Consider the following 14620-nt stretch of genomic DNA (forward strand, 5'->3'; position numbering starts at 1 on the left):
CGCGCCGCTGAATCTTATCCCCGGCTATCAACCTGGTGGCCAGTGACCATCAGACACCTTAGACCTGCACTTGGCGTTAAGATTAGGGCGGTCTGCATTGGTATGTGGTCTGCTTCACAACCGGCTTGGTCCGCGGAGCTGGATATAGACAACGTTCGGAGAAATCGAATAAGAGGAGCTGCTGGTCAGTGCGATAGCATTGATCAAGAACTATTGAGGGGTAGGGCGAATTGGTTAGAGACTAGTACCATGACGACAGAACGGGGATTGACAGCTATGTGTGTCCACTTACCACATCGCTGGAAAGCCTGTCGTGAACAATTGGACCTCGAATCTGGGCTACCCGTGTCACTCGATGTACTCAAAATATCGACCCTCCTCACAGCCGCGGGGAAGAGTACAAGTGCTTCGAAAGCTGTGGCTGAGTGTCCGGACTTCCTTCCTTGGGTTCGGGAGATCATCAGGTGACGAGAGTGGCCAAGTGTGTACTCCGTACTACTGAAAGACTGTTAGTAACAGTCATCCTGTGGGTCATGAGCAAGCTGGACCGTACTCCGTAATCCACCATGCCTCGAACTGATAAACACTCCAACTCTATCTGTATACACAGTACTACTTCATCACTTTGCTATCGACCGAAGATATTTATTCCATTTACACCAACAGAGACTTATGTCCTCTACACAGCTAATACTGACTTATCAGTGAACATAAATATATCAATATAGATTGGTTGCCATCTTTGCGAATGGATGCAAAAGATAGGATCTTAAACATTCTATATCTACGTTGTATGGATAGCTTCGTACACTCCATCTGTCCGTAGATCTTGGAGGCTAAGCTAATCGATGATCATCTAGAATTGCCTTGAAACATATATCAGATCCCCTACTAGTACTCCTTTTACGAAAGACCTGAGAATTGTGTGACTGCTTGATTGGCGTGAGAAATGGGAATATAAAGGAACTTGCAATGCAGGTTTCTTTAGTACGATCCGAAGGCGGGTACATTGACACACTGACTGACCTCTGCATTCTTAGAGCAGGATGCCCTAGAGCTGGCCTGCAACCGATATGGTGAAGAACAATCCACAACTTTCAGCCAGAGCCACCACATTTTAGAAAAGGAGAGAACAGCATCCTTGGGACCAGCGGTCAGCATGAATTCAAAGCCTCGAAATTGAAGTTAGCTGTAGGGTTGCCGGCTGTTGTTTCTCTATCTTCTGATTCATATCCCCCAGGTCACTAGCAAACCACAGACACGACCTCAATGCCCACCATACTTGTTCATTCACATTGAGATCTGCAAACAGCACAAGTGCCAACAGGTATATCATGCCGATTTCAACGTCACATAGCATGGTCTCGAATTAGAAAATAGTCTTGGCAGAGTGCCTTCAATTAGGTAGTTCAGATGAAGGACAGCACCGGGGTCCTGAGAGTCTGAGCATGTCCTTGTGCATCATATTTATGGTATCCTTCAATAGCAAGGACCCAACTCTTCATTGCTCTGAGGTCATTCCGAGTCAGCATGGTGAATAAGACGTACAAGAGACACAAGATCTCCATATAGAATCATGGATTATTGAGCCGTTCTTTCTCCAAATGATATCTGGTCAAGGCCTGATTTCCGCAAGTGATTTTTGGGCTTCTTGAAGAATTGAAAAGTAGCCCTCATTCTCATGACCGAGGATGTATATTCAGCGCCATGGTTATATGCTGATTAGATTTGACTTCTCATCAATTGATAAATATAATTGTGTTTGATTGAGAATGTATGCCTGGATCGAATGACAGTATCCGAAAAGAACGCATTTGTGGGACGAGGATGTTTGTGAGAGTGGAATCGTGGAGGCGTCTGTTGGATGCGCCGCAGGTACTCATTATTGAGATTTGAGAGAATGGTGTTAGATAGGTTACTTTACCGTACATAAGGTACCAGGTACCACGTAGGAAGGTTACAATAATACAGAGTGATAGTACCAGACTGATTGACCTCAAGCTTCCCGTCAGCATACCTTCCTCGGTAGTTATGAAGGCGAGTCAGGTGAGCATCCAGCAGAGCACGCGACTTGTTTGGTTAATGATGTTGCATCTCTGAACTTGGTATGGGCAACCTTGATTTCCTTATGGATAATTGATTCAATTAATGGAGTTTGTAATCTGATGACAGATCACTCACTCCGTATCTAGTTCATACCTACGGTCCTCCTGTCCCTGAACCTTTTGTCAGTGGATATGCAGAGATAATGACCTATCTAATCCATATCCGTTGCATGCTGCATGCCACAGGCTATGTGATAATACAATAAATAGAGGAGCGGTTGATCTTCATGCTAGGACAGAAATACCAGCTCCTCATCTCAATGCTATTTATTGCTTTACATGGTGAGCTTATCGACTTATCATCGTTGAGTCACCATCAGGACCAGGTAGATCGCTCAGACTACGGGGTATGTATCCGAACACGGAGGACCTACCTAGTATCTACGGAGTAGATAGGTATCGAGCTATTCATGAGATAGGCAGTGCATTTTGAGGGATTGGAGCTAAAATTTACCTAGGCAACTGGTAAGATAAGTCCTTCTCCACTTTGCTACGCCTCACTCTCAACTCTCAACTCTCAGGTTCTCAGCAAGCCAGCCTAGCCAGGACTCCAGGAACATACTTCGTAGGGTAACCGTACCGAGTAGGTACGAATACATGATAAGTGGCGTCTTATCTTTCCGAATTTAGGAGTATCTTACGTATCGTATCATTCGTATGCAGTGTTTCATCATACGGGCACCATCCCTACCTAGTAATCCTTACCATACCGCCTATCCGCCGACCGCCATACCCCAGGTCTTCCGGGCTAAGTTCCCGCCGCGCTAATCTGGGCTGATCGACAGCCAGTCAGGCAGTGTTTCTCCAGCAGGCTCCAGGTCATCTGCTGTAAGTTACCGTATCCCCGGTTGCATCATCCTCCGTTGCCCTTACCTGCTGAGGAGACCATTAGTAGTCGTCCTCATCTTCTCCTCATCTTCTCCTCTTCTACTCCAACCTCCCCCATCCTCCTCCTCATCCTCCCATCTCTCTCTCCCATCCATCCTCAACCATCTATTCCCATCCCTTTTATCTTATTATTTCATCTGTTTGCCAAACTTTCGTCCTAGTAGTTCATCATGAAAGGCTATCTCAGCCTATCCTTGCTCCCGCTGCTCGCGGCTGCGTCCCCTGTGGTCGTTGACTCCATCCACAATGGAGCTGCCCCTATCCTCTCGTCCTCGAACAACAAGGAGGTTCCAGACTCATACATCGTTGTGTTCAAGAAGCATGTCAAAGCCGAGTCGGCCGCTGCTCACCACAGCTGGGTGCAGGACATCCACAGTGCTCAGAACGAGCATTTTGAGCTAAAGAAACGGGGTCTCTTTGACTTCACCGAGGAGACCTTCTCTGGCCTGAAGAACACTTTTGACATCGCTGGAACCCTTGTGGGCTACTCAGGACACTTCCATGAAGATGTGATTGAGCAAGTTCGCAGACATTCTGACGTGAGTACCTTGATAACCCCGAATGCAACATCTTGAGCATGTCTCGCTGACCATTTCATCGATTATAGGTCGAATACATTGAGAAAGACTCTGAGGTCCATACAATGGAGGACAACACTGTGGAGAAGAGTGCACCATGGGGTCTCGCTCGTATCTCCCACCGTGACGGCCTTTCTTTCGGTACATTCAACAAGTACCTGTATGCGTCAGAAGGCGGTGAGGGAGTTGATGCTTACACCATTGACACTGGTATCAACATCGATCATGTTGATTTCGAGGGTCGTGCCCAGTGGGGAAAGACCATACCTACCAATGATGAAGATCTTGATGGCAACGGCCACGGAACTCACTGCTCTGGAACTATTGCTGGCCTGAAATACGGTGTTGCCAAGAAGGCTAACCTCTACGCCGTCAAGGTGCTGAGATCGAGCGGTTCTGGTACCATGTCCGATGTCGTCGCTGGTGTTGAGTGGGCTGTCAACTCTCATCTCAAGAAGGCCAAGGATGCTAAGGACGGTAAGATCAAGGGATTCAAGGGTAGTGTTGCCAACATGAGTCTCGGTGGTGGCAAGTCTAGAACCCTTGAAGCTGCCGTCAATGCTGGTGTCGAGGCTGGCCTTCACTTCGCTGTTGCCGCTGGTAATGACAATGCCGACGCCTGCAACTACTCCCCCGCAGCTGCCGAGAACCCTATCACTGTTGCGGCTTCGACTCTCCAGGATGAGCGGGCGTACTTCTCCAACTATGGAAAGTGCACTGACATTTTCGCTCCTGGCCTCAACATTCTCTCCACTTGGATTGGTTCCAAGCACGCTGTCAACACCATCTCGGGAACCTCGATGGCCTCTCCTCACATTGCCGGCCTGTTGGCTTACTTTGTCTCCCTCCAGCCCTCCAAGGACTCTGCCTTTGCTGTGGACGAGCTCACTCCCAAGAAGCTTAAGAAGGATATCATTGCCATCGCCACCCAAGGTGCCCTTAGCGATGTTCCATCCGACACTCCCAACGTAAGTTTCAATGCCATTGTACATGAATTGGTTGCAGGACGACGACTGACATATATGCAGCTCCTTGCCTGGAACGGTGGTGGCTCCTCTAACTACACTGACATTGTCACAAGCGGTGGTTACAAGGCTGCTTCTAGCGTTAAGGACCGCTTCGAGGGTCTGGTTCACAAGGCCGAGAAACTTCTCACTGAGGAGCTTGGTGCTATCTACAGCGAGATTCATGATGCTGCTATTGCTTAATTGTGAAATTTCATGGGTCAAGGGTATTGCTTCATTTTTATCGAACACGGGAATGGGTCGTTGGGAGAGAACACGCTGGCGCAGGTTACTTTTTTTTGCTCTGGCTTGAGGAGATGATGGTGCATTGATTGCATCACATCATCCGAATGTTCATCTGCTTTCATTTTTATCGTAGTATACATGTCCACAACCATACATTTTGAGAACTGATTTAGAGGATTTCGTTTTGGGTGCTTCAACAGACTGGCAATTTGACATTGTGAATCCTAGAAATAACCAACACCCCCCGCTCAGTTGTAAATGAAATGGAAATGGGCTGAAAGCTATCATTGCCACTGATGACTTATACATAGGTATTATTGAACTAGAATGGTTATACCTGGTATGATGGCATAAGTACGCCGAATTCAGATCATGGGGGCAGCTGTCCTTCATTGTTGCCCGCTATTCGCAATTGAGATCATAAATGGCGTAAGCAAACACAACAATCATGCACAGTATCCTAAGCTGCCTATCCTCACTTGAGTACCTAGTGATTTATCAACCATTTTTCGTACAACATCAAGCAGTACCACTCCCACAACGTATATCAGGTCGGTTGATCTGTAACACAAGCCTGGTTTATGATCTGGCCGGTGCTTGTAGCAGGACGGGACTGAGAGCTTAAGGTAGTACCTGCGTATTAGCAACTTTATTCCGACCTTGGAGCTTGAGACTTGGAGGGATAGCGTGACCCCTCTGTGCAGGGAATAGGAATGGGCATGTGTCTGGGTTTGAGTCATGGGTTGAGGAGAGGGGAATGGAGATCCGAGTGATAGTTGGGGATTGGGGAATTGATCGGCAAGTGGGTGGTGCGATGGTGCTATCTACCTAGGTATGGTAGTTAGCTAGCTATCTGTGTGTTATTTTGGTATTGACGATCTGTGCTGAGAGGGGCGATGCGATGAGGGTGTGGTGCATAAGTAAGTATGTGGTAGATATATCATGGGGAGGAGGTAAATACCAGCTCTCTATGTAATACTACCTAAGGAGTATGTTTTGAGCTGAAGAACACAATATTCTATCTCTATATATGCGTGACTGCTGTAGTATATATATGTTAGTGGTTCTCGACACAAGTAATAGACCAACGACATGATCCAGATCAACCCAATGTATAGCACGAAAAGCGAATAAACAAGTCGTAAAGAGCATATGATATTCGAGATAAATATGACCATAAACCGTCAAAAATATCCATGTCCTCGCCTACCAATGCGCCACGCTATGCATAACAAGCTGATGAGATCTTGAACCCAGAGATGATGAACGCAGAAATATGAAATAACGAAAAAGAAAACCCAAATAGCTCTTCCAACCCGTGACCATCAGTCCTCATCCTCCTCGTCATCGCTACCGGTATCCTGGTCGTCGATATCCAAGTCTTCGTCCGAGTCACTCCCACCAAACACGTCGCTGTCGACATCGCTATCGGCCCAAAAGTCTGCATCGTCTATCTTATCCGCGGGTTTCTTCATGGAACTTTCATGCGTGGGCATAACGAAATCCTCGGGAATATCCTTCTTAGACTCCTCGACGTTCTTCTTCACGGTGATCTTGTACGACTCAGGATCTTGCCGCAGCATGACACCAGCGTCGACGTTGGCGGGCGACGACACTTCTGCATCGTCTAGGAGCGAGAGAATGGATATTAAGACAGACTCGACGCGTTGGGCAGGGGACCAGCGCTCCGAAGCCAGCTCGCCGGACATCTCATCTTCGCCGGGCGCGTGTAGGATAGATATGCAGAGCTTGCCGTCGGGGTAGATATTGGGGTGGTAGAGGGGTCGGAGAAAACGGAATTCTAGATATCATGGATTACAGCGATTAGTGGCGTATGGACTAAAAGCAGGGGAAGCGATAAGATAGTGATTTGGGGATGCCTCTTACCAGGAGGAGAATATGGATAGTTCTTTGGAAATTTCATAGAAGCCTTGAAGTAGCCGCCATAGTACAACGAATCCGGATTCAGAACGATCAGCCCGACATTCCAGTTAAAGATGTCTTCGTTGTTGAGCTGTCCAAAAAGCGTGTTAGCTTCGGGTGATAGGGTCAGCAAGTGAGTGAGCGTACCTCGATGTTCACCCATTCCTCCTTGGCCAAAGCCTTGTATTCGTTCATCAAGATACGCTCCGCCATGGCGGGGACCAAAAATGGGCAAGACTCGTGGGAGTCGATGTGGAAGGAGAAGCCAACTGTGGCAGAGAGTGTCTTGAAAGGGGTAAGTCGGAAAAGGAAGACACAGGAGGGATCCCGGCACCCAGTTCAGAGAAGGGAATGTTGGAACACTCAAGGGAATAACACAGAAGGAAAAGAGAGAGAAAGAGATACAAGTCGCTACTGAGGCACACTGGATGGTCGCCTAGGTAGACTCCATCATAAATGCAGCCATAGTAAGTTATGGCCATGACTTTCCAATGTGGGTTACAATGCCGGCGTGGCAATCCATGACGGAAAGTCCCGGGGTGGCGCTACACCGAAAGCGGGAAATCTGCTGCAGTCTGGTCTATGGGTAAGTATCTAGTGGACTGAATTCGAGGATTGCCTCGACATTTCTTGGTGATTTAAAGTATCTAGGTTGAGGCTGGAGTAGTAACTGAGTGAAAGGTATGGGTAACGTGCTGACTAGATCAGGCTCTAAAGTTTTGCTAGCACCTCATCTTCGGAAAGAGACAGATCACCAGTCAGCAAAAGTCAACAGTGGGGGAACCAGCAAAGCTTTGCGAGTGGAGTTGCCATGCAGCTATAAAGATAATATCATGTAGATGATGTAGGTCAGCAACTAATAACTGGCTCTCTTCATTATCTGCTATCTAGCCCGAGATCCATGGCTTCGTAGGAGGATGACTATCCCGTATCTCATTGAGCTCACGAGGATAGCCGATAGTCCACTACTCGCAGATTCCTCTACCTAATCCGGCTTCTATAGGACAAGAGATTAACCTGACTGTCTGATAAGAAAAGCACAGGCATCGTTAGAGTGACTCATTAGCATTTAGTATCCAATATCCATCCCATCAATGTCCGAGACCACCATGACTAGCGCGGCAACTGACACACGCCGAAGCCCAGTTGATGCCGCCAGTCAATCTATTGGTTGGCTTGCAGTTCCCTGCAGCATCTAGGTATGTCGAGCAGGGGTCGGTGTGATACAGTAATGGACGAACTTGTAAGAATTGTGCAGGAAGCATTGACTGGTCTTAAAGCGGTGTTGCTGACACGGTAGGGACGCGCTCTCTTAGCCTCTTGATGTTGAGAAGAGTGATATGCTCGAGTTGGGGGAATAATGGGCGTCTTCGTTGCAGCTATGAAGAGTCATCTGGTGATTTATGTCTCACTACGGAGTACTGTAGATTGGAAAATGTTTCGTCCCTTTGACTCATCGACAAAGAAAAGCAGATTGAACAGTATCCGCGACAAGAGCGTTGTTAGTGCCACTTTTAGCATTGGACCAAGTACATTGATTGCTTGGTGCTTCTGAGCCTTCTGGTCTCCAACTTCAAAATCCTCCTAGAAGCCACTAGTTGATTAGGGTAGTTTTCAAGTACGTAGAGATTATTAGTGCAAAATCCAGTTGCATCGGCCTCCGGAGTAGTAGTAGTAGTAGTAGTAGTAGTAGTAGTAGTTTTTCTGTCTCAAAGAAAGACTTCTCTCTCTCTTTTCCTAATCAGCTCGCCGCTCCTCTTCCGCCTTCTGCCCCAATGATAACCATCCATTACTAGTTAATAAGACTGGACCCCGTCAAATTCATTTCTTCCTACTACATAACCTGGTTCGGGAAACTTCGTATTCATTCCTTCGGTCTCTTCCTTTTCTTGCCTAGATAATCCCCTGTCCTCGCCCTTTCCAACCAGATTGCTGGCGATGCCAGGTTCCTCCTGCATCTCAATGTCGGAAAGCTGTCAGTAACGCGAGTAGCTCTTTGGCAAGATCTTCGTTCTTTTAGCCTCAACTCGACGTCATCTACCGTGGCTGGGCTCCCAGCACTCGGATTTGAGGCGACTGGACCGTCGTAGCTTTCGTTCTGACCACTTTGGGTTCAATTTTTCCTTTTAAGAAAATGGGAGTAGAATGCCATGGCCCTATCTGGGCCATTGACGATGTCTCCCGCTGTTTCCAGCGCAGGTATGTCCGCCTTCACCCATCTTTGTTTCCCTCGTTCAAGCAAATCGGGACTCTAATCTCTGAATCCTGATACAGTTATCTGCAATTCATATTTCCGTTATCAGCATGCGGTCTGTCCTTTTTGTATATCGTACTCCGAGTCGCATATCGCTTCATCCTCGCTCGGAAAGGTGTCGCTTACAAAGTTCTGGTGAATGAGGACGAGGTTGAGGATGACAGTCACGTCGTCGGACCGGCCGATGGAGAAGAGGGGGAGGAAACCGACCCGATGTTATTGAAGGCGACACAGGCCGAGCGGCCGCACCTGGAAATCGATCGTCCGCGCGGTGAAATCGCTACGGTAGCTCTGGAAGTGGCTGCATTAGTGGGTGTTTTGACCACGATTGTCATCGTATTGGATACCAACGCTTGGGGAGACAATGGCACACTTCCAGCTGTGGGCAAGCTTGTTTCGTGGGGCTATATAATGATTCTGGTGCTAGTCCGCTTCACGCTCTCGACTTTGAACTTGCAATCAACTCCAAGGCTGTGGAGCCACACGGCCGCTCTCTACGCTATACAGTGGTTACTTAATGTCTTTGTTTTCCGGTCTGCGGTTATCCATCCGATCTCAAAACGTGCTTTAACCCTGAGCGCTGTCGAATTTTCGCTGTCAACGCTACTATTGCTCATCGCCCTGACCACACGCAGAGGGAACAAGGCAGTTTGGGTGCAATACGAGGATGGACTGGAGCCGCCACGACACCCGAAGGCTAGCCTGTTGTCCCTGGTAACATTCAACTGGCTCGATCCTTTGATCTGGAAGGGGTACAGCCAACCCCTTGAGCTAGATGATATCTGGAACCTGACCACGTCGCAAAAAGCTGCTACGGTCTTGGAAGACTTTCGCCGTCAGCAGACCAAGGGCTCACTCGTCTGGAGACTCGGGCGCTATTTCTACGGCACTTTGTTGGTGCAGGGTGCATGGACTGTCTTTTCTAATCTATTTACATATTTGCCCACGCTCCTTCTCAAGGCCATCCTGGAGTATGTGGAGGACCCCAGGTCAACCACCGCCAACGCAGCCTGGCTGTACGCGATTCTCCTATTCTGCTCTGGAGCTATTCAGGGTGTTGCTGATGGACAAGCCCTTTGGATTGGTCGAAAGCTGGGGGTCAAACTCCGTGCTATTATTATTGGCGAGATTTACGCCAAAGCCCTGCGGCGAAAAGCCGGTGCATCTTTAGATGCTCCTAAGAAGAAAACGACCGAAGAACCACCCAAAGACGGCAAGAAAAGTCGAATCTTCTCCTTTGGTCGCAAGAAAAAGAAGGCCACTACCGACTCTGAGTCGGACACTCCAAACCAATCGGAGGCTGAAAAGATTGACCCATCCAAATTGGCTAACGTTGGAACCATTATCAACCTGATGGCCATCGATTCCTTTAAGGTCAGCGAAGTGGGTGCCTACCTCCACTTTCTGTGGGCGAGTGTTCCAGTTCAAATCATCATTGCTGTAACACTTCTATATCGACTCCTGGGATTCAGCTCCTTTGCTGGTATCGTCCTCATGGTTCTCATGCTTCCCGTTAACCTCTTCATTGCCAAGGGCTTTGCCAGGCTGCAAAATCAAATCCTCGCTGGCACGGATGCGCGGATTCATTCCACCAATGAAGTCCTTCAGAACATCCGAATCGTAAAGTACTTTGCATGGGAGCAGCGATTCGAAGATATCATCGATGAGAAGCGCAGAGCAGAGTTGAAGTCACTACGCTCCCGCTACATTTTGTGGTCGTTTGCGGCAACTGTCTGGTATGGGACACCGATTCTCATCACCTTCACCTCGTTTTTCTTGTACACAGTTGTCGAGAAGAAAAAGCTAACCCCATCGGTCGCCTTTCCGGCCCTTTCGATGTTCTCTCTACTTCGCGTGCCTCTGGATCAACTGGCTGATATGGTTGCTCACGTTCAAGAATCCAAGGTTTCCCTGGACCGGGTAGATAAGTACCTTCATGAAGAAGAAACGGAGAAGTACATTCAGTTGAGCAGAAGCGCCAATCTTGACATAACTCCGAAGATTGCCCTGGAAAATGCTACACTGTCATGGGGAACTCCTCAAAAAGACTCTTCCAGACAAGGCACAACTGACAGTAGGGAGGCCTTCCGGTTGATCAATATCGACGTGGAGTTCCGTGTAGGCAAACTTAATATCATTGCCGGGCCCACCGGATCAGGAAAGACGTCTCTACTGATGGCTCTCCTAGGAGAGATGAAGCTGTTGGATGGAAACGTCCATCTTCCTGGAGGTACGGCTAATCGAACAGAGTTGCCAGTTGATCCTCAAACCGGGCTCATTGAGAGTGTCGCCTATTGTGCGCAGGAAGCATGGCTGGTAAATGCCACAGTCAAAGAGAATATCGTGTTTGCATCACCCTTTGACGAGCGTCGCTACAAGGCCGTCATCAAAGCCTGTGCCCTGGAACGGGATCTTGCTATCCTCGACGCAGGCGATCAAACCCTAGTGGGCGAGAAAGGTATCAGTCTTTCTGGTGGACAGAAACAGAGGATCTCCTTGGCTCGCGCTATTTACAGCCGAGCCCGCCATATTCTGCTGGATGATTGTCTTAGCGCCGTCGATTCTCACACAGCCAAGCATATATTTCGGGAGGCTCTTACGGGACCTTTGATGATGGATCGGACTTGTGTCCTTGTTACTCATAATGTTGCTCTGACTGTCCCACAAGCGGACTTTGTGATTGTCCTAGACAATGGCAAGGTTAGTGCCCAAGGCCGCCCCGAAGATGTGGCAAGTTCAGGCGCCTTCGGCGACGATTATTTCAAATCGGTCCCAGCTTCAAGAGCGAGTACTCCTCACCTATCTCGCCGGCAATCAGATTCGGAAGAAGGGCAAGTTGATGATCAACCTTCTGCGAATGGGAAGGTGAATGGTTCAACAGGGAAGCAGAACGACGAGAATTCCCAGTCCAAGTTGACAGAATCGAAAGCCGTTGGCAGTATCAAGTGGTCAACCATTCAACTCTATCTTCGGTCGATGGGTCCTTGGTATTACTGGATCACTGCGGCACTTGTCTTTAGTCTGCAGCAATTTGGCTCCGTCTCTACCAACCTCTGGATTAGACAATGGGCGAACTCTTACCAGATCAAAGACATTGAGTCGGATGATGCCGGTAATTACGCTGCAGCAACAAGCCTTAAATTTCCGTCCTTCAATGCTGGAGGTGTTCCCCGGACTTCCAACACCTACGTTCCTCAATTCAGCGGGCGGTGGACTGCCGCTACAGATCGCGACGTGAATGTTTCCTATTATCTCGGAGTATACGCTCTCCTGGGCATTGGCTACGTTCTTATCTCCTTGTTTAGGGAAGGAGTTCTCTTCTGGGGCTCATTGAACGCTTCTTCCAAAATACATCGGCGTCTTTTGGATGCCGTGATGCATGCGAAATTCAAGTTCTTCGATTCCACCCCGCTGGGTCAGCTGATGAATCGGTTCTCTAAGGATATTGAAGCTGTTGATCAAGAAGTCGCGCCAGTTGCGATTGGTATGCTTCATTGCTTGGCGTCCGTGATCATGATCGTGGTGCTGATTTCCATCATCACTCCTGGGTTCCTTATCGCGGCGATCTTCATCACAATGGTATACTTTGCCCTGGGCGCTGTTTATTTAAACGCATCTCGGGACATGAAGAGACTGGAGTCAGTACAGCGGAGTCCTTTGTATCAGCAATTTGGCGAGACTCTGAACGGTATTGTCACTATCCGTGCGTACGGAGATGGTCCACGATTTATCATCGACAACCACCGACGTATCAATGCTTACAACCGTCCCCACATCTACCTCTGGGCCAGTAACCGCTGGCTAGCATTCCGTGTGGATATCACCGGAGCCTTGGTCTCCTTTTTCACGGCCACTTTCGTCCTGATTAACGTTGGCAAGATCGATGCCGGTGCTGCTGGTTTATCATTGACCTATGCGGTCACGTTCACAGAGAATGTGCTGTGGCTGGTCCGTCTGTACTCAGAGGTCCAGCAGAGCATGAATTCGGTGGAACGAGTGAAGGAGTATCTTGATGTGGAGCAAGAAGCCAAGGCAGTAATTCCAGACTCGAGACCGCCCGCTGACTGGCCTAGTGGTGGTGCTGTCGATTTTATCGACTATACTACCCGGTATAGGTCTGATCTCGATCCTGTGCTTCGAAATGTGTCTTTTGCAGTGAAGCCTGGGGAGAAGGTGGGCATCGTTGGGCGTACTGGTGCTGGAAAAAGCTCCCTCGCCCTTGCGCTCTTCCGTGGGCTCGAAGCGGAAGAGGGCAAGATAGTCATTGACGGGTTGGATATTGGCAGCATCGGGTTACGGGATTTGCGAGAGGCTATCACCATTGTTCCACAGGACCCCACTCTCTTTACTGGCAGTATCCGGACTAACCTCGATCCATTCAATTTGTTCAGCGACGAGCAGATGTTCACAGCTCTGCGCCGTGTTCATCTGATTGGGCCAGAGACATCTGGCACAGCAACCCCTGTCACGGCCATTGCACCTACCAACGCAGAGGCTCGGCCGGCAATAACCAACGGAGCCGGCGTGGGAGTCACTGGCGCTCAGGATAATAAGAACGTCTTCCGCAACTTGGAGTCTCCCGTTTCGGAGTCTGGCTCGAACCTCTCCCAAGGACAGAGACAGCTCCTTTGCCTAGCCCGTGCTCTTTTGAAGAACCCCAAGGTTCTGATGATGGATGAGGCGACAGCCTCGATCGACTATAACACCGATTCTAAGATCCAAGAGACGTTGCGCGAGTTGCGGGACAGCACCATTATCACCATCGCCCACCGCTTGCAAACAATCATTGACTACGATAAGGTGTTAGTGCTTGATCACGGTCGTGTGATTGAGTATGACCATCCTTGGACCCTCATCAATAAGCCGGACGGTCTCTTCCGGAGCATGTGCGAGAACAGTGGCAATTTCGAGACCCTCCTGGAGGGAGCGAAGAAGGCATGGGAAGCTAAACGTCTTGTCGATGACTCATAGCCCTCTGCTGAGTATTCCGAGTACATACTGACCTATTAATCGCGCTTGTCAGTTACTGCTTGTCATATATTTTCCTTTCCCTTGATTGTTTCGAGTTCCTGTCCTCGGCCACAGGGACCAAAAGTTACGAATTCCTTATTGGGAGGCTATTATTAGGGCTGATTATCATTATTCTTCTACTGTATATGGCAATTAGAGATGCCTTTTGCCCTTGCCATTTGTATACACAGTACTGCAGCATCGTATCGATTATCAACAAGAATGGTCATATCGAATATTGCGTTCTCTGTGTAATTAAAATAATGGCACTGGGCGAACTTCTGCCTCAGGCGCCAAGTCGTTAGTAGTAGATGAGCGGCTTGAGCCGACAACTGCCTACATTTAGACTAGTGCATAAGATGATCCTCACTGCTGATCATCGATCCCTGACTGACTGACTGACTGACAGTGAGTACCTCTTCTATCAACTGGGCAGACTCTTGACACCTGCCTCGTTAGCAGCAAAGCATGACTGTCCGTTGCTATTTCAAAAAAAAAAACTTGGAAGACTACTTGAATGATTGCTTGACTTGATCCATTGATCCGGAGACTCTCAGTCCCGAACCCTCGGAGCTGGACGGAAACCATCCATGAGATCATGGTGGCCAACCG

At 48.6% G+C, this 14620-nt stretch overlaps 3 protein-coding genes across 3 annotated transcripts, besides 4 other annotated features; 2 read left to right on the forward strand and 1 right to left on the reverse strand.

The window, feature by feature from the left end:
- Positions 1-3003: 3003 nt before the first annotated feature.
- Positions 3004-3029: a microsatellite.
- A 134-nt stretch (positions 3030-3163) lies between these two features.
- ACLA_011360 (S8 family peptidase) lies at positions 3164-4779 on the forward strand (the record flags this gene model as incomplete). The annotated part of the gene is made up of 3 exons (XM_001274134.1): positions 3164-3532; positions 3601-4539; positions 4600-4779. The coding sequence occupies 3 exons, from the start codon at positions 3164-3166 to the stop codon at positions 4777-4779; spliced, it is 1488 nt and encodes a 495-aa protein (XP_001274135.1).
- Positions 4780-6146: 1367 nt separating this feature from the next.
- On the reverse strand, positions 6147-6957 carry ACLA_011370 (putative ubiquitin conjugating enzyme (UbcC); the record flags this gene model as incomplete). The annotated part of the gene is made up of 3 exons (XM_001274135.1): positions 6147-6622; positions 6709-6835; positions 6892-6957. 3 exons carry the CDS (start codon positions 6955-6957, stop codon positions 6147-6149), a joined length of 669 nt encoding a protein of 222 aa, XP_001274136.1.
- A 1451-nt stretch (positions 6958-8408) lies between these two features.
- Positions 8409-8443: a microsatellite.
- Positions 8409-8444: a microsatellite.
- Positions 8445-8918: 474 nt separating this feature from the next.
- Positions 8919-13969, forward strand: ACLA_011380 (putative ABC bile acid transporter; the record flags this gene model as incomplete). The annotated part of the gene is made up of 2 exons (XM_001274136.1): positions 8919-8943; positions 9048-13969. 2 exons carry the CDS (start codon positions 8919-8921, stop codon positions 13967-13969), a joined length of 4947 nt encoding a protein of 1648 aa, XP_001274137.1.
- A 425-nt stretch (positions 13970-14394) lies between these two features.
- Positions 14395-14415: a microsatellite.
- Positions 14416-14620: the final 205 nt, after the last annotated feature.

Source organism: Aspergillus clavatus, genomic scaffold, assembly GCF_000002715.2.
Source record: "Aspergillus clavatus NRRL 1 1099423829795 genomic scaffold, whole genome shotgun sequence".
Lineage (NCBI taxonomy): Eukaryota > Fungi > Ascomycota > Eurotiomycetes > Eurotiales > Aspergillaceae > Aspergillus > Aspergillus clavatus.